Source organism: Diadema setosum, chromosome 6, assembly GCF_964275005.1.
Source record: "Diadema setosum chromosome 6, eeDiaSeto1, whole genome shotgun sequence".
NCBI classification, from domain to species: domain Eukaryota; kingdom Metazoa; phylum Echinodermata; class Echinoidea; order Diadematoida; family Diadematidae; genus Diadema; species Diadema setosum.
The window spans coordinates 19,250,878-19,271,340 of record NC_092690.1 but is presented as its reverse complement, the minus strand read 5'-3'; the positions used below and the strand labels follow the sequence as shown (position 1 = coordinate 19,271,340).

Genomic DNA, 20,463 nt, shown 5'->3' with positions numbered 1-20,463 from the left:
TATTACGTACTCACTCACTCACTATCAACATCAACCATAATGAGTAAAGAAGGCATCACAGACAACCAGAAAAATAATGAGATCGCAACCAATATCATTCTTTGTTTGATAGCAGACGTTGAGTCATTTTCAAGAATGAACAAAAATGTTATTAAGCATTACAAAGAGTACTTTTAGCTTTTTCACCCGAGCTTGGACTCTTGACCTTTGACCTCATGGTCCAAAATTTTCAATATAATTACTGTCAAGCAAAACTTGTACATCAGATAATCATAAAGGTTTAACGTAACAAATGGGTCCTCATGAGTGAGGTATACACACAAGGTTTCCGTCTAGTAACACTCTGATTTTAATAGTTTGAAGTCCTTGGAGATGTCTAAGAAAACAATCACTGTATTACAAGAATATAACATCATTTTGACGTTTGTATTACCGATGTTAATCGACTGGAATTGAAAATAAAAACAGTGATAAATGAATGAATGAATGAATAAATGAACGAATATGTGAATTGATGAATGAATGAATGAATGAATGAATGAATGTGCGCAAATGATAACTTCGGAAGCTTTGTTTAGTGAAGTAAACATGGTGTGAGAACTAATAGAAATGGGAAAAACATAAAATTTTAATGCAGTAAACCAAATTTTCAGGTACCAAGGTTGGTCTTCGAGACTCTCATACTGTTCAGAGCTGTCTTATTGATCAAATACACATAAAAATTAATATGTAAATTTGAATGATCAGTTGCTGGCGTATAACCTTTGTTTATAATCATTATTATATAACGAAATAGTATGCTGATTCATTTGTAAGGGGTTAATGTTACCAAATAAATTATCTCCTAAAGCAGAGAAGTGACCGAAGAGAGAATGATGGACAGAATTCTGTGAATGCCGTGTTTCAGGAAATAGTCCAAAAAAATGAATATAAAGTTTGATGCGATTCAAACCCGAGTACACGAAAATTTTCAGGGTTACTTTTATTTTTTTTTTTATCAAAAACGGAAAATTTGTCATCATGTTACTTAAAATTTTATATTAACTCATAGTAAAATATTCTTAAGTTGCACATAGAATGTCTTTGAATAAATCCACTCAAAGTAATAATATTGGCAAGAAAGTTCATTTCTCTTGCAATATTGTGATTATCTTTTGCAGATGTGTTTATACCTAAGCACACTTTCGTGGCCAGGCAAATGAAAGAACTCATCTTCATTTCACAAGTTGAAAACGTCAAAATGTCCTTGTCAGTCCAATGATTACTTCCAGGGTTTGTGTAGTGTAACATTGGCATAACATATTATGTACAAATAATCATTCGAGAAATAGGGAGGTTTGCACTCATAAATCAACAAGGACACAACTCAAAGCTGAAGTGGTTCCCTGTGCAAATTTACCCTGATAAAGCAATTGTATAAATAAATATTATATGTATAAATCTATACTGAAAAAAGATACAAACTGTCCTTCTGAACTTTGGACAATTTTCGAATCCTTTTTTTTTTCATTTCTAAATACATTTAAATTTAATAGAATGTTAACGTTAAATTTCACAAGAGCATGAATCACTCATGCGGATGTTTATTTATTGACAAAGTAACAAGTCTTCACACAACGGTCACGGTACAAATGATGCAAATTTGTGGGAGGGGGGAGGGGTGGATGTCGAATTTTTCCTTTTCATTGTAAATTGTTTATCTGTTAAAGAATATATATATATAGTTGTTGCGAATCGCAAGATAAAGAGAAAACAAATATATCATACTTACTAGGAGGGCCAATGTAAGTTTTGATTGAATCAAAATGTGGATGAGAGGTAAACGTGTTAATATGGAGTTGAGTTCGTACAATGGGAACGACTTGTTTTGTTTTCCTGACAGATAAATAATCTGCATTGATTTGTTATTGAATCAGGACCATAATGTTGCCAGTAAAATATCATATCATCAATGATATTAAAGTTATATCATTATGGTTCGAAGAGTCACGAAAAATGTCGTTGCTGTCTTACGACCTAATGAGAACGCACGCAGGATAACATTCCGTTTGTAAGCACCCTTTTAAGTACAGGATACATTCTAGTTGTCTGAAGAAGTAGCTATGACTCAATATTTTACATATTATCAAAGGGCACTACAAGGAAGTCACATGAAGGTTGAATTTATTTTGTGTTCGTAGGTTTGAGATACCTCACTGCCCCATCTGATCGCACTGAATTCTGCAATGTACTTCAACTGGAGATTTCCTTTTCAATTTCCTTTTTCTTTTTAATTTGTAGTGATTGGATTGTCTCTAATATCATAACCGAAACCAATGAATAGATTAAGTTATCCAGGCAGAAAATATGTTGACATTGAAGCCAGCAAGAGACGCTGAGCCATTGGAAATGTGTCATTGTAGTGTTGCCCTTCCTTTACCCTTTTTTCTGCTTTTAGGAACAACGCAAGGTGCGCATTCGTTTGAAAATCTTAGAGCCATCATTTTACCATTCGCTGCCGACTCGCAAAGGGGTGCGATTTATTAGCTCCTGATACTATTTAGCCACCGGCCCTAAAAAAGGGCGTATTAACTTATTTTAGTTTCCTTTGATTGGGGAACTGAAACACACTCTTTTAACACCAACTAGAAGCTATCACAGGCAACCAGGAAGTTTATCTTATCTCAGGCAATGTATTTTTTTTTTTGAGAAGCAAGCATGCGCAAAAGCGTCAATTAGGCATTTTTATGACATCACAGCAGAATAGAAACCTCTTAAAAGAAGCAATAGATATGTAAGGCGCCTTACTCAGATCATGTTAGAAATATCCAGCAATATTGACCGATGTGTGCTCGACGTGCCAAGATAACAACAGTCTTCAATAGCAACCGGCGCTATTTTCATTTGATTTCTTTTCTTCCCATCGTAAATGACGCCCTGTAGCATGCTCGATCAGAGGCGAGCGGATGCTGATGGCCGTCCATTGCTTGATGGAGGTCAAAATAGTGTTTATTCCGTGCAGCTCGAAGACAAAGACCCAGGGGAAGTAAAGCGAGAAAGCAAGGCAAGCTTGCCGTTTACAATCTTGCTGGCAACCATTCTGACAGGTCTGTGGCGTCCCGTGTGCACTTCGACTGATGTAGACAGCAAAGATACTAATGTTGATGATCGGAATTCCGGCGGGATGAAGGCAGACGATGACGACAGCCGCAAAAATGTCGATGACATCAAAGAGGAGGACGTTATGGCCAACGCAGAACACTGGAGTGTGGAGAAAATTGAGCTCCCCAGATGTAAGTATGGGGTTCCAAGGTGGGATATATGTTGTGTCGCACTGTGACAATTGTCACCATTCATGTAGTGTAGCAAAATAATGCATAAAATCCATCCATAATATCCATTTGTTGATTTTTTTATTCCTGCAAGTAATGAATTTAATTTATTACTTGCAGGAATAAAAAAAAAATCAACAAATGGATATTGTTGCATTATATAGTAACATAACATCAAAGGAGCACATGTCTTCGCAGAGACATATGCCGTCAATCTCTGCTGATGAAAAAAAAAAAAAGGTGGGGCGGGGGAGGGAAGCCATAAGCAGTAATTTTACAGCATTATTAAGGATTAAGGACATTGCACAGATTATACTGTAACCGCCATGTCGTCTATTGTATACAGTGGTATGATATGAGTGGTTCGATGGAATAGATTTAAAACTGTATTAATCTTTATTGAAATGCAATATTTGCCTAATTCCAAAATCCTTACTGGCTTAAAAATCACCCCTTTTACTGTCATGTAATCAATTTCATTATTCATTTCTTTTTTATTTCACTGTGTCTAAGGACATCATAATTTCTTTTTCTTTCTGTTAGTCTTGCAATTTCATTGAGAACCTTTTTTTTTTTTTCATGTTCCGCAGCAGTGAAACCAACGCTTGCTTTATGCTGCAACGAGGTAATTTTCTTGGTCATTCTGGCGTTTTTCACCTCCTGGCTGGTGTACAACCTGCAGACCTACCTCTCCGAAACGTGGGGAAAACAGGAATACGCCTTGGACGTGGTTACATACTGTTGCTTCATTTGTCAGATGATAATGGTTGTTGCCTACGCTCTAATGAATCGCCTCCGTTTCTGTACAAGGATGCTCGCCGGAGGGAAAGGCGGAGGCTCTATCTACCCGTTCGATATGGGGTTCATTCGGAATCGCGTCTCAATCATCCTGGCAGAGTCCACGACATCACGGACGTATGTGTCAACACTGAACCTGCGACGTTTTGCCATTTTTCTCCTTTTACCCCTGACAAATACTGTGATAAAGACCACCTTTTCTCTCCTCGTATGGCATTCTCTGTGTGAAGTTGGGTTGGGACATTTCAACGACTTTATCTCCGCCGCCTCCTTCATCCCGTACGGCTGCTTTTGGTACTTGGTCTACGTGGAACGCGTCTCGCTCCACTGCCAGTTCAATCGCGCCTTCCGAGAGCTGAGACGCGCTGCGCGTTATGATGATATTGACGGAGCACGTAGACTGATCGATCGCATTTACGCGGAATACTACGCCATTCGGAAGACAACCAGCAGGTGGATAGCGGTAACCATGGTTACAGTGCCAGTTATGCTCACCTATCTTGCAACATTCACTTATTCATACGACTGGAGCCACTCACAGATGAAGACAAAAGTGCATTGGATCTTCGGCCTTCTCTTCGTCCAGGGAATGATGTTTTCAACTCTACCGTTTTTCTCTCTGCGTGGCGTCAATCTCAAGTACATGTGGCGTGAATTTTGCCATGTCATCTGTAAGGCGAAACGCCAGCAGCAGATATCATTCTGGTTGGAGACGGAGCACTATGCTATCGAGATAGACACATTGGAAGGTCTGGAGCTAAAGCTGAGTATAATTTTTCCAATATTTGGAATCGTGGTCTCCCGGGCTCTGGCATCGAACCACAATTTGTTTGAGTATTGGTCCCACCAGTACGAATGTTTCAACGTAACGGCAGTTTCCCCAAGTGTCCCAATAGGTTAACTTTGAGGAATCTATTTCAAAGCATTTGTATATTACTATTTCTTCATGGCCATCCGTAGCAATGTTATAAAGGTGCATATATATGAAGAGCTATTACAAAAGGTACTACATCCATTTTCCATCAAAATCCACTTTTTTGGTCTCGATGTATTTTTAGGACTTCTTTACACCTATACAAACGAAAAGCTAGATTACATTTAAAAATCAATTCGGATTCAAAAGGTACTACATACACTCCAATGATATCTTTGGGAAATGACCCTTCAGAGAGCAGCATTGACTTGACTCTATACCATAGTCTACTGACTTAATCTGTAAACAATAGAAGTTGGCCTTGGGCTTTTTGGATTTCTGTTTAAATCACCACGCAAATCTGACATATCTTTAAAAACTCATCACATTTTCATCAATCAATGGAGGGATATGAAAGAATTCCCATTGACAATACAATCATGTACATTCATGTAGTCCCACGTACTGCATCTACTGTTAGTTACAGGTACCGTGCGTAACTGTTAGGGTGTTGAGTTTGAGCCATAAATTGTCCCCAGAATCAAATATTAGCACTTTGTTGGTATGGACTATGCCTTATAATAAATGGCTTTACAGCTAATTAAAATGTGTGACAACTAGTCTGAAAGCAAAGTTACTTTGTTAAATGTGTACAATGGCATGACACCTGACTTCCCTACCAACATGGCTTTATCAATGGGTATGCTGTCTTATTCTATACATACATAATGTAGGCCTAAAATATGAGGGCTGGAAAGTACGCAGTGGCATAAAGCTTTGAACACTAGATTCATATTCATTCTTGTAAATGACTCATTTACTTTAATACAAGTCACAAAGGTAATACCGAAGGTGTGTTTAGTATAGGTGGCCATATTACTCATCGACGGTCTTGATTTTATCAGCTTTTAGATTGTCAGATTCATCTTACCTGATAAAGAACATGAAAGAATGAAATTCATGTAATGAATTTGATTACAGCGTTGAGAAAATACAGCACATTCAGATGTTGCTTTTCCATCTTTTCCTTTCGAAGTTCCATTGAGAAAAAAAAAATATAAAGAAAAAATTATAATGAATACAGTATTCTTGAGACAAGTGAAGAAAGATTTCACAGAGAGACAAATAGCCAAAGAATTTAATACAAAGAAGAAAAAGAAAAGAAATCATGAGATAAAGCTCGTGACAAAAAAAAGGAGAAAATGGAAGAGAGAAACCACCTGGTGAGATATTGTGACCCCTCCCCATCTATAACCGTTTACGCATAAATGGATCCCCCCCCCCCCCGTTCGATTAATCCAGAACATTTGAAGCATGTGAAAATTGATTGAATGCTTATGACCAATGACAATCATTTATTCAAAATATTGGTCAGCAAGGGAGAAGTGGGGCATTAGCTGTGCACATTGGTTTGCTATTTTTGCTGCTAAATAGGGCAGGGCATTGTCAATTACCTAGGCCCCCTTGACATTGTATCCCATTCCGATCAACGCCATTGTTGGAAAAAAAAGATAAATCCGCGAAACATGTCACACCATCAGAAATATATCTCTGGCATGTGAAATTTCGGTCTCAAAAGGTAATACATCCAGTTTCGGTTTCAAAAGGTACTAAATCCACAAAAACATCCAGTTTCGGTTTCAAAAGGTACTACATCCACAAAAATATAAAAATTATTAATTCATTAAAAATAAATGTGTTGACCTGAATTTTCTTAGAGAGTGGTTGTAGTGTTGTGTCATGTCGAAGTATAATAGGTGGAAATATCATTCCAGTCTGAGTTTGCTAAATATGATGATCCAAAAATCACGTTTTTCTCAGAACTTTTTCTCAGAACTCAGAACTTGAAATTATGGATGTAGTACCTTTTGAAACCGAACTCTTCGTATATATTATATATATATATATATATATATATATATATATATATATATATATATATATTGTATCAAACATTGTAGTTGTTCCGCGTATTGGTAGTACTAGAAATAGCAATGATAAAGTCACAACAGAGGACTGCAGGGAATGCATTAATAGCCAATCTCGATTTAATGAATAATCCGAATTTTCGAGGATCCTTCCTCTTCTTCAGGGATGACAGTGGATGATTCGCACTGTCATCCCTGAAGAAGAGGAAGGATCCTCGAAAATTCGGATTATTCATTAAATCGAGATTGGCTATTAATGCATTCCCTGCAGTCCTCTGTTGTGACTTTATCATTGCTATATATATTGTATGATACACAATACGTTTCTGTTGATGAGATGTTAGAATGCATTTTGTGTGTGTGTGTGTGTGTGTGCTGAAGTGAATGATTGATTTGTGCAAAAGTAATATTACAGAAGATTGATATCATTATTATATCATAGGATTGAGCTTTATAATGCACCTATTACATCGCGATGTATACGTTTTAATGCCATCTAGACAACAACTAGAAGTATGTTTTCTGTTGGTATATGTTGTAGATCTTGATGAAGGCCACGACAGGCCGAAAGCTTAATTAAAGGGAAGAGTGGAAAGCAACGTCTGCCTCAAATTTGATTTCTTTCAAGTATAAAATATGAAACAAGTATAGAACGTTAAGTCGTCTCACAGCGGTAAGTATGGTATGTATTGTAGAATATATACATACATATATATATATATCCAATCTTCTTGAGTAAATGATTCATCAGCAAGTTCTGGAAGTGCCAGGTTTCTCCCTTTGATTTTTGACCTCACAACAACATCAAACCGCCCTTGTTAGATCGACATTGAGCTGTAATTTCTTCTACGTTTGCACATCAAAATGCAGGCATATCAGTATAATAGTTGCACTCGTGAGTCAACAAGAATTTTGTCATTTCTTTTTTACGATCCTGACGAGGTAACATGGGCAGAACAAGCCCTATTCAGCAATTTATATAGACTCAGATGATTCTAAATGTACCTTTAAACTTAGGACAATGTTACAGTCCTTGTTTTGTTATTACTATTAAAATCTCTTTTGTGATTCAATACACACTACCGAGCGAAATGTATGTGTGCGTTTGTGCGTGTGTGCGGAGGGTGATGGCGGGGCGGGGAGAAGGGGGAGTTGGGGCAGTCTTTATGGCACTGTAATAAAAGATTTATAATCACCATCTCCACAAGCCCATCCCCTTCTAATATGCCAACATTTAATGTTGATTCTCAGGCTTTTAGAATTTGATTTTCCCAATTTTTCCCCTGTTTTCCCCGTTTATGTTTGTTTGATTTATTTTTCTTCCAACACAATTTCATACATAAATCAAGATTACATTGTACATGATTCAAAGAAGGAAAATTATGTGAAAATTAATCAATTCCACATACAAACATAACTCGTATTAACGAATTTCCAAATAATTACCTGTGAAATTATGCGGAAGAAGGACTGCCACTGTAAGTAAAAGCTTGACCACGTGGCAGCCCAGCGACCTATCTACATAATACACATAATATTGTTTCCGGAATGGGGAAACACTACAAAATATGATATACTGTAAATACATTGTGTTTTATATTCTAGTGCATAGATACGAATAGAAATAAAGTGAATTATGATTATGATTATGATGATGATGACGACAGGGTAATGAGAGGGAAAATGTGATGATGAAGATAAAGTGATGGTGGTGATGATGAAGATAATGGGAATGAAATGAAATGATAGACACAGAAACATTGCGCATATAATCCAATTTACAGGAAAAGAAATGTGATCAAACAAAGCAAAATTTATATCCAGATGCTATGTTCATAGATTGTAATCCGAAACTAACGTATGTAAAACCTCATTCCAAAACACAAACAATACAAACTCTTGAAACTATTATACTACCCTATTGAATGATGACATTGACTTTTTTAATTGATGTCATTATGTACCATTGTTAATTAAAGGCAATCAATGCCAATTAATGACTTCCTTGATAGAGTTGTGCTCTGACAATACATGGTGTAGCTTTCTGTCATCTTTCTTCTCCTTGAAAATCTTACGCAAAGGTGATGAGATCCAGGGATGCAGGCCGTTTCTTATCATTGTAAAGCACTACCAAATTATTGAAGCAACGTTGATTCATTGATGATCTATTTAAGCCATGTCTTGAATCTTTGAGCTGTCTAAAAGCTCCGCTCTTCTACTGCGCTTGTTGATGGTTTGACAAGAAGCGGTTTGACACTCACGTGACAATCTTCACGATCGGTATGTATCAACTGATTGAGGAGAGGCTGATGCGCCTTTAGAAATATGGTGTTCAGATCATCAGAGCAAACTTTAACAAAGTACTGCAACTCATCAGAAATATCATTATCTCCTCAGCATTTTAAAGGAGTAGCTCTTCCGAGATTTGAACGCCTCGAAGACTAGCTGATTTCACAGATTGTATAACCAATAATATTGTGGTTTCCTGGCCATTCAAAATACAAACTACATTTGCCCTGTAAAACTACCCCATATGGGTAATAATAAAATGTATATATATATATATATATATATATATATATATATATATATATATATATATTGAAACAAGGAAGGAAAAACTGACCAGAAACAATTGTAATAATAAATAGCGAAAACTTTGAGCAAAGAAAATGAGCACCGGTCTAGTAATCCAGAGGTCTCGGGTTCGAATCCCGATGAAAACCCATTTTCTTTGCTCAAAGTTTTCGCTATATATATATATATATATATATATATATATATATACATATTATATTACCTCCTGTAGTAGTCTTTAGGAGGCAAAGGGAAGGAGGACTCTTGGTTAGAGAACATACGTTAACATCCAGGTGAAGTGCAAAGGGGAACACGAATAATTCCCTCTAGGTCCTGACACCAGTAACCCTGAAAATGTAATCCCTCTCTCGTACGGTAGGGGCCGCGGCGGGAGACCACTCATAAACCTCCCTCCCCCTCCTTATGACGGTTGCTCTGCTTTCGCGAATATCTTCAAAGTTTACCCCCCCCCCACACACACACACACAATATCAAATGCTACAAAGAAAGAATATTGAGAGTCACTAGTTTCGTTATTTACTCATGTACTTCCCTGAAATATTTCACAAACTCTACAAGTAATGAGGTTTGATTGGCAGATATTCCCAGTTCGGCGAAGAAAGCAATCTTTATGATATTCTTTTATTTGGATTTCGCTCTAATATCAGGTTCATTTTTACAATGAAATAAATATGGACAAAAGTAAGCCGCTGTATTCTCTTCACATGTACGGAGCCCGGGAAGGGCAATGTCAAATATCATTTCATTAAAGTGAAATAACTATCTCATTTAAACGAGATAACATCTCATTAAAACAATATAATTATCCCATTAGAGTAAGATAATTATCTCATTAAAACGAGATAGTTCCCTATTCTCACAACACATATAGGGGGGCATTTAAGTATTTAAAATGGTTGAGATGCTTGTATCCGGTGGAGAGTATGAACTTTTGCGTATATACAAATTTGATAAAAAATTCTGCATTAATCTTTGAAAACGTGATCCTGATAAACTTGATGAAATTATTCAATATCTGCTTCCCTACTTAAACAAGGTCAAACCACTCACTTGAGAATGCAGCATTTCACCAAAGCCTGTCGTAAACGAAAAACTCATAGTTTAATTAGCCGAATGAAATTTGTCTCTTTGTCGTTAAAATGGGTCCCTCCGTGTGTTTTTTTTTTCCACACAATCCACACTGCCAATATTGCCATACTGACAATTATTTTACTTTCGTTACCTAAGCAACCATTGCAATTTGTCAGTACTGTTAGTTTTCATTTATTGTTGTTTTCTCTGTACAAATTTACATGCATTATTTCTGTCACTGAAGAAAGTGAAATTTACGTTTACATCTATCATTTTACTGTGAAAGAAACGAAATGAAACTGAACTTGAAGTTGAATTTAATCGTGTGTTTTGTTTTTTCGTTACCTATCACCCTCCTATCTCCCTATTCAACTTGATCAAAATGAATTATTTCGTCCAAGTTATTTTGTTATACTTTTGACACCCTTTTTTGCAATTCATACCATACATGATATTATGTTATACAATATTCTGCATAAATCTTCGAAAAAAAAAAACACTACTGTATCTTTATCAACTTCATCAAATTAATCGAAATCTGCTTCATTACCCAAACCGCTCACTCGAGAATGCAGCATTTTACCAGAACATGCAGTGAACTTAAAGGTAGGGGATACCTTTTACAGAACTCCCAAAATGCAGTAAAACATTAAATATGAACCTCAGGGGACTTGTTTAGGCCACTGCTTAGAAATTTGGAAGTTAAAAGTTATCTACAATTTCAATAATGCACAAAACTCAACTACTCAGTAGTTCTGTGTGTCAGCCACACTTAAGCCTTTTTGTTGCAGTCTTCTGTATTTTTTTATCCATAAACACAAATCTAAAAGTATAAGAGCTGATGTAATAACATATAGAGTGTGTGGCAAGAATGTATATAGAAATGTTTGTAAGTTTTGATGAACTTTATTCACAAAATATACATGATGGGCACACATGCAGTGCATGGGTCTGCAAAGGTAGCCTAGTAATGTACTGGAATTTACGGTGAGCCCCGAAAAAAATTCAATTCAAAATCTAACGGTCAATAAAAATGTACTAAATTTTACCTTCCACTTTCAATACTTTATGGGAGTTTCTAAAATGATACTCTCTTCAACATACCACTGTGTTTATACAACTCTTCATTTAAGGCATGCAAATGGGATTCCCTACCTTTAACACTCATAATTAAGTGAACCGAATGAAATATTTTTTTTCTTAACCTATCACCATCTTTAAATATCCCTTTGTCGTGGTATTTCCAACTTGATCGGATTTGGATTAAACTTACACGAAAGGCTGAGAATGATGACACAAGTAATAGATTATAATATTTTGTTAGCTGAAAGTTGACGGTGTAACAAAAGCTTCTATATTGGAACAGTGGGCTGTTTTTATGCATGATTGAGTGGAAATCATGACTGATCTCTTATAGAAAAACAAGATCAGAGGTGGAAAAACCTGCTTGGCAGCAGTCTGCGCCCTCAAAGTGCTGTTCTAATTCTATTTCATAACACCTCAGATAATATCCTATAATCCACATTTAACAATGTGACTGGTCGGTAATTTTGGTATGCAACGTATCCCTCATTTCTTGTTCTAATAAAGTAACAACACCTTGCTTTCTGATCTTAATAATTCCCCTTCATGTTTCATTTAGAATATCTACGGCTATTTGCCCCCAAAGCGGCCAAAAGGTCGGACAGAATTTCGCTGTGAAACCATTATTTCCAGGAGCTTTATTACATTTCATATCTTTCAAACCCCCCCCCCCAAAAAAAAAAATTGTTCACGTTTACTTTACCTTCAAAATTTTCTCGATTCTATTTGCTTAATTTTGGAATATCACAAAAAAATACACAATTTCTGTAACAAATATTATCATCATGATCACCATTACAAAAATACACCTTTTCATCAAGTTACCTAATCATTTTCAATATTCCAATTACAATGTTTAATATTTTGTTAATAACAATAATCACATATTTTCATAATAGGCCTAACACTTTTCTGTTCATAAAAGTTAACAACGGTTCAAAATATTGAGATTTTGTGTTTCTTTCTCGAACCATTCAGCCCTAGAGCGAACTCTCAAATCTTGTCGAGAGTAGTCATACATTTTTCGCAATTCAGATCTTTTCTCCTCTACATCATCTACTACCATATTCCGAGGTGCTGGTTCTCCAATTCCCACATCTCAATTTCTAATTCCTCTATTCTACTTTTTCTTAATCTTGCCTTTTTCTTCCAAATAACTTATAACTTATGTGCATATAGAGAATAGGTCAGTGAAAATAGAACAATGATAAAATAGAGAAATGCAAAGAAGGAATGGCTACCTCTCATACAAAGCAAAAGGGAGAAGAATTTTTGCATACATTTTTCTTTTTGCCAAAGACAGCGTTAAAGACAGCGTAAAGCGCACTCACATTTTATAAATTTGTATATAACGTATTAAACATCTTCCAAACAACGAAGTGTACTACCGTCTTGAGAGAAATGTAATTTACTTCTGGAAATACCTCATGGTTAACGATCATACAATCAAATGCAAACAATCATACTACAATACATTAGTGACAAAATTTACTTAAGATAAGCAAACTTCTTTGCTATTTTTGATACACTCTGGAAGATGGAATTGCAACTTAAGACACAAAGTCAAAATGGCATCGTAACATAAGATATATATATATATATATATATATATATATATGTGTGTGTGTGTGTGTGTGTGTGTGTGTGTGTGTGTGTGTGTGTGTGTTGATTAGCTACAAAGAGATTCTACATGCATACAGAGTGAAAAATATATAAATTTTGCCTTCCCCCCCCCCCACAAGAGAACAGGAAACAAAATATGATAACAGAAATGATTCCATATCACGTTCAAACTCGTAACTATGCATCTCCAATGAGGAAAACATATATTAACACATGGAGAAGCGGGAGGGAATGGGAAGCAGAATACACATTGGAAAATCCTGAATATTCCAGGAAATCGTCTCAATGAGGGATGTATAAAAGTTGAAGATGAAACAAAACAAAATAAAATTCTCTTAAACATACTTCTTTGCATATTCGTTATATGCTCCTTAAGGACTGAATTAAATGTCTGTGCATACATAAAGAATTGATTTATCCCTTGATCGCTAAGGTTATGAATGTAACCTTCATTAATACAGAGAGAATGCATTTTCAATAACATCGTAATTTCTAGTGTCATAATTATATTCTGAAGCACTGACATCTTCCTCGAGGTCACATGATTAATCATATACAATCTGTACAGATTATGCTTTGGTTTCTTTTGTTTTGTCTTTCATTCATACCTATTCCGAATGACAGATGGAAACACCCCCACACACAAAAAAAAAACTAACGACAACAACAATAAGAACAAAAAGAAGAGATAGAAATAAAAGCATGAGTCATCTTTTCCATTAGATTACTGGGTAACGACCCAACAATAGTGGGATATTATCGACAAAACATGGCAATCATATACTCAATATGTGTATTTGAGAGCTTGAGTTGATAAACCAGCAATTTTACTCTGAAAGAAAATTACACTAATTGCAGAATATGAAGGAAACGCCCCCAATTTCACATATGTCTGAACGTGAAGGGTAAAGCTTTTATAATATCTATCTATTTTCTCAATCAATCAAGCTGATGACGCATTGTGATATTTTCTCAAACAGTGTAATCTTCACGCAGAACCGTGGATTATGATCTGGCCATCCCAGTGTCTTCTTTGACACTCTGAGCTGCTGCAATCAGAGGTTGGAGAGACAAATGAAAGAGGAGTTACAAACATACAAAATGTGATCAGGTTATGTCTTGAAGTGTATACAAGTCCATAGAAGTAAGATCTCTTTTTTTTTTCAAGATGGAGGTGTCTCTTTAATATTGAAGCGACATTGCGTATTAAGTAACATGATCGCAAGCTTGCACGTAATTCATCACCCATGTTCACTGAACATGCGTAGACCAAGAGACCAGAATATAGTTTGTCCATTTTCACTCGGAAAAGCATCTATTTTGGTATTTTGGATTGACTGTATCTACAACATTGTTCTATATATGTTATTGCATAGTAAAACTTTTGCCGTCATGTGTAAGGGTTAGGAGCACCGTTTGTAGGGAATACTTGAGGAATAATTCCTCAGTAATTCCTTACAGATGCTTATCCCAGTGAATTAAAAACCGACGCGCCCGTCTAGTACAAAATATTTAAATGACTTTTTTCTGCCCATGCGCAAAGTTGGACCCTTAACTGGATTCAAAAGGCAAATGAAAGCAGGAACTATTTGGTGATCGAAAAGAGAGGATCCTCATATTCCAGATAACATTATATGAAGGGATTCCTGAGGCTATTGCAGGAGAAATGAAACTAATGCAAAATACATGGCATCATCACAATTATTATGAGAAAGTACTGCCTCCTCTCTGGTGTACTCATCACCCGCATTGCAAAAATATGGCTATACAATTGCGCAAAACTGCAAATAATGTTATAACATCTATAGATGTTGCAGGAGAAAGAAATTTTCATTTATATGCGACGTCTAAGCGTGGATAGGATTTTCTTCTTTTTTATTCCCACCTATTGCTATCGCAAAAGGGATTTATTAGCACATTGATAAGACCAACAGATCAGAAGATCGAATAGGCTTATGTTACAAACAGATCGATTCGCAAATAGTCTGAAACACCTTGATGCCAAGGGTAATACGATATTTGGATATCCAATAATAAAAATGTTCACGAGTATCTGAGTCAGGCTTCATTTACCGTCACTGAGGAACTCGGTTAATGCCTCTCCATTGATGATGATGCCATCCAGCTGTATATAAAAGAAGGTAGCAAAGCAAATCAACTGAAACCTGCTAATTAAACTGCTCGGTGCGCACATTATCATCATAATCTTTCTATCTCTAGGATACTTCCAAGCAACATACAGCAGATGAATTGCATCTTGTTCTTGCTTGTTAGGAATGGAACAATATTTTGTCGCTGTGCTATAATTCTTCAAACATATTTTGATTGATTTCCTAACTTCGAGGCAACAAAGAAGTGAATGTTTCCAATATTTGAAATAGGATGGAATGCTTGAAAATAGACATCAGTCCGACGAAAAAAAGAATATCTCCGTACCAACATCATCATAATGCAGTTAGGCTTTGATATGAGACCCCCAAAATTAACGAAAATTTTACTTTTTATATTTCGTTACAAGAAGTGAACAAAATAATCTTGTTTTAATGTATCATTACTTTGCTGCGTGTGGCCGTTTGAGCAATTGTCGTGAAGAAAGTCCTAGGTATCTTATTCCATTTGATATCGGCATGTGAGAGATGAGGCAAACGAGTGAGAAATTCAGCCAAGTTTGTTCCTTCTTTATCTCGATTTGAAAACCCATCGTCGCCAATGTCCATGGAAAGTTTGGCGATCTGAAAAAGAAAAAAAAAATGAAGCACACTTCCACAGACACTTAACTCTTTATGTGCCACGGTGGAAACCCTCTGTGTGCCACGTTATTCTGAGACATGAAGGTAGTCATGCTTCGAGAAAGAATTATGTTTTTCCAATTTGTATAAGTTCTACAAATTCTGTTAAGATGGGCATAATAGTAGGCAAAGTTAAAGAGGAATGCCAAGCTTTGTTTCGATATAAATTGTATGACGACACAATTTTCCATTTTTCTTTTGAATGACCAAATGCGACATTACTGTAAAGGCATGACTATTGCACATAAAACCGTGACAGAAAGTTAGAATGTACGAGCAAATCTAGTTGAGAACATTTCTTGATAGTCGATCACCACATAGAATGCAAGCCGTATATGAAAGGAACAAATTATTAGCAGTAATTATTAGCGGGATTAGCAGCAATTAGCGGTTTATCGATCGGTCTTGGCGGCTTTGTTTGTTGAGCAGAATATGCGAAGTTGGCACGCCGTCGACTGAGTCGGACGTGCGAACGTGGCACATAAAGAGTTAATTTATCCCTGCTCTCAGTATTATGTTCTGTCATATTATACGTGACATCCTGCAATATCCTAGAGTGATTTTTTTTTTTTTTTTTTTGTGAGGGGGGTGGGGCTATATCGGCAAAAAAGAAAGTTATATGCTTGCTACAGAAAAAAAAAAAACAAAACAAAAAACAAAAGAACACGACTTGAGGGGATACTATTGGACAAAAATGAATAACTAAAGCAGGGGAATTTCCCATTATGGCAGTGACATTATCGAGGAAATACGCCCCTACTATGCAAGTGTCACATCACCTGCTTTATGTCTGATTACTGTCAACTAAGAGTTATCAATGTTAACAACACAAACAATAACTTAAAATCAAACTGATGATTAAAAATACAATGTCCACAATAAAACAAACATACAAGAACACACCGAATGAAAATAACAACACGATAAAACTCTATGGTCACTCAGAAATAACATCGATAATGTTGAGAAAGTGTTTTCCGTACTTGGGAGAATATTCCTTATAGTTAGGGTTGATTTCCCTATGCTACCAATATCTATTTCAACCTTACAAAGACCCCCTTTTTAACTTTAAAAAAAAAAAAATCTTTTGTTTTTCTATCTCGTTGTCCTGCAAAGTTAATTTTACCTACAAACGTGCATGATATCCTTCCTCAGGGATACACGTCTTGTTTGAAAGTGATATCAAGGCAGATGCCTACATGTTGCAATCAAATTTATTGTACAGTTTACACTGCACTCGTTCCAAAACGAACTAGATGTCATAGCTATAAGTAACTTTATAAGAACAATAATAGTGTAAAGTAGGATCATTTACAGCTTTTTCATATTTTGCCATCATATAACTCGGACTAGAGATATTGACCCTACAATCATTATCTTTGATGAAATGCAATGTTGTCTTTCAATTATATATATATATATATATATATATATATATATATATATATATATAAACAACATAAATCTTGCGTTTTGTAACAAAAAGTGTATCGACTTAAAACAATCACTGAGGGAGAAAAATACGAACTAACAAACTTTTTTTCAGACAATAATAATGTCATAAGATCACACGTGCATTCATCAAAAAATTATAATGTCCAGGCAGGACAACTGTTCAGAGATTTAGGGGGAAATAAAGTAGTTGAGATGAATGTCAAAGACACATGTCAAAGATTACATACCTGACAGGATAATGCTGAGACAGCTGCTGTTGAGAAGAAATTATCGGGAAAGCAGGGGCATGTCAGACTGAAGCTCGAAAGACGTGGCATATTACACACCCATTGGGCCACGTCACCTCCCATTGAGAACTGACATTGAGAATCGTCATCTTCCATGTACAAATGTAATGTAAGATCTTGAATCTGTACAAAAATAACAAAACAAAAGCAAAACCAACAAACAAATAATGGATAATCTCTGCTACAATCACTAGAAGGATCACGGAAGGATATAGCACGTACATCAGTCCTGGCATAATCTATCTTGCACTGTTTGTTATGCCCACGTCGAGGTTGATGGACTAGTCTGAAAAGGTTATAATCCTTATGTCTTATATCGACTTTGTCCTTTATCGTTTTGTACAGGCAGGTGAAACATGCTTTGCTCCTTTCTCTCGGAGTGGGACCTATCCTAGTAATTCTTTGGGAACTTTGAGGGTCAATATCTTTTTTCCATCTTTTCAGCGTGTTAAACACTCTCCAAGTCAGATATATTTTTATTGCTATTGGGATACCATACACAGATGGCATGATTTTCCTTGGTTTTGGCTGAAGTCTGGTATAAATTTCTCTCTATAAAATCGAGTGTCTTCATCGCCTTGCTTTTTACGTACAAAACTTGCTTGTTTCATCTCATATCGTTCTGAAAATCTGAAATCAGTGGTTTCTTATAATTCTAATTATGGTAGTACATTGTACCCATCATTTCATGTGTTCTTTTTGACTGATTCTCTTTCCTCGATTTCATCCCCCTTGTGTTTGCCCAGTCAGTCATACTATTTGGGGAAAATTGATGTTCCTTATCTTGAGCTAAATTCATTGAGCTATACACCAATCAGTCTCTGCAAATAATCTGACTGCGCTTGATATACCATTGGCGATGTTTATGAGAAGCAGGAAAAGGTGGGGACCGATGATTGTGCCTTTTGGTACTCTGTTATAAGGGGAAGCCAGTCAGAGTACTTTCCAATCTACATGACTCTTTGCATTCTTTTAGTCAAGAATGATGCGAGCCATCTCATGGAATAGGAGCGTATCTCGTACTCTCTCTCTAAAAAAAGGGAAAATATTAATTTTCACTCATTTTGGAGTGACCTCAGGGATCACTCGAAGACTTTGGATTGATCCCTGAGGTCACTCTAAAACGAGTGAAAATGAGCATTTTCACTCAAAATTCACTCCAATTTCACTCTAAATTCACTCTTTTTTGTATTCACTCTTTTAGGAGTGAATATTTTCACTCTATTTTTTTTTTTTAGAGAGTAGTTCAAGTCTAACTTCGCAAGTAAGCTGCAGTGTGGTCTTTAGAAAAGGCTTTAGAAAATAATTGTAATGATGATAGTTATAAGTCGCTTATTAATATTCTTTGTTATGTTACAAGCAGAAAGGAGAATTTGACTTCCGCAGGATATTGCTTTAGGGAATGGATGTGGATTTTCTGCAAGGATTTTCCAGTTAGTTGTAGGCGAGTCATGAAGTTTGGAGTCAATAATGTGCTCCAGGAATTTACAGCAAACATTATAGGTATAGGGAAACTAGGTGATATTTTACTGGACTTTGTTGTGTCCCATTTATATTCCAGCAATGTGAGCTTTCCTTCAGCCCTCGGGGGAGGTCACAAGAGTCCAATGACAATATGATAGCTCCTTGACCCGACCCGTTGAAACTTTCAGTCCCATATTCATTTGTACTCAGATACAAATTTTCAATAACTTGTCCAGTAGGTCTTGATACCAAGCAACGTTTAAATGATTCTCATTTGTTTGTTTGTTTGTTTTTTCTTTGATTTTGTTGTACTTGAGAATGACACTTCTCGTTATGATTGTGTGACACTTAGATTGCATTTTCGTGATATGTGTCACCACTCCATTCCTTGTCAGCGCTATGTACTTCCATAAAGAATCTATGGCACACACTGAAGATACACACGGGGAACAAGACGTGACAACCTTCCTGGAAAGAACACAGCGTCCCACAGCATGTTCACAATGTGTTCAGTAGTTGACTATGTGAAAACGCTAGAATTTAACAGTGTTAAGATGGTTTCACACTGTGTGTGTGTGGGGGGGGGGGGGTTCACAGACAGCTTACATAGTAATGTTCTATTTCACACTGTGAATTGATGATTCGCATGCAATGTGCTCACATTGTGCTACACTGTGTTTCGCATTGTGCTGCATACTGTGGAACACTGCTATTTCCCACAAGAAGATACTCAGTAGTACTTTCACCGTTGAAATCTTCCCTCAAAGTTCATTTTCTTGTATTTTTTATAGGTTTTTTTCCCCTTAAAATTCCGCCAAAAGTGTGCAACAGATCGATTTCTTTTTTTCGCCTCCTTACTTGCATGTTTGCCCATTATATTTAAACAATCCTTGTTCCGGAAGCACTATCGTTTCGGAAAAGTCAAGTCAATTATTGATAAGTAAACACAGTTGATAAATAAAAATGTGCTTGTAAGCGGCTAAAAAAGCAAGTAATGTTTGTACTGACAAATTTAAGTAGTTTACGCGGAGAGTATTTTCACACAAATTTATGATTGATAAAAAATGAAGTGAAACCCTCTAAAAATGAATATACATTAAACCCGATACTTGCTTTAATATATATAGCAAAATTCTTCTTGTG

General features: G+C 36.1%; 1 protein-coding gene across 1 annotated transcript; it reads left to right on the top strand.

The window, feature by feature from the left end:
• Positions 1-2,908: 2,908 nt before the first annotated feature.
• On the top strand, positions 2,909-5,010 carry LOC140229606 (uncharacterized). Its single transcript, XM_072309851.1, has 2 exons — positions 2,909-3,272; positions 3,902-5,010. Exons 1-2 carry the CDS (start codon positions 2,909-2,911, stop codon positions 5,008-5,010), a joined length of 1,473 nt encoding a protein of 490 aa, XP_072165952.1.
• The last annotated feature ends 15,453 nt before the right edge of the window (positions 5,011-20,463 follow it).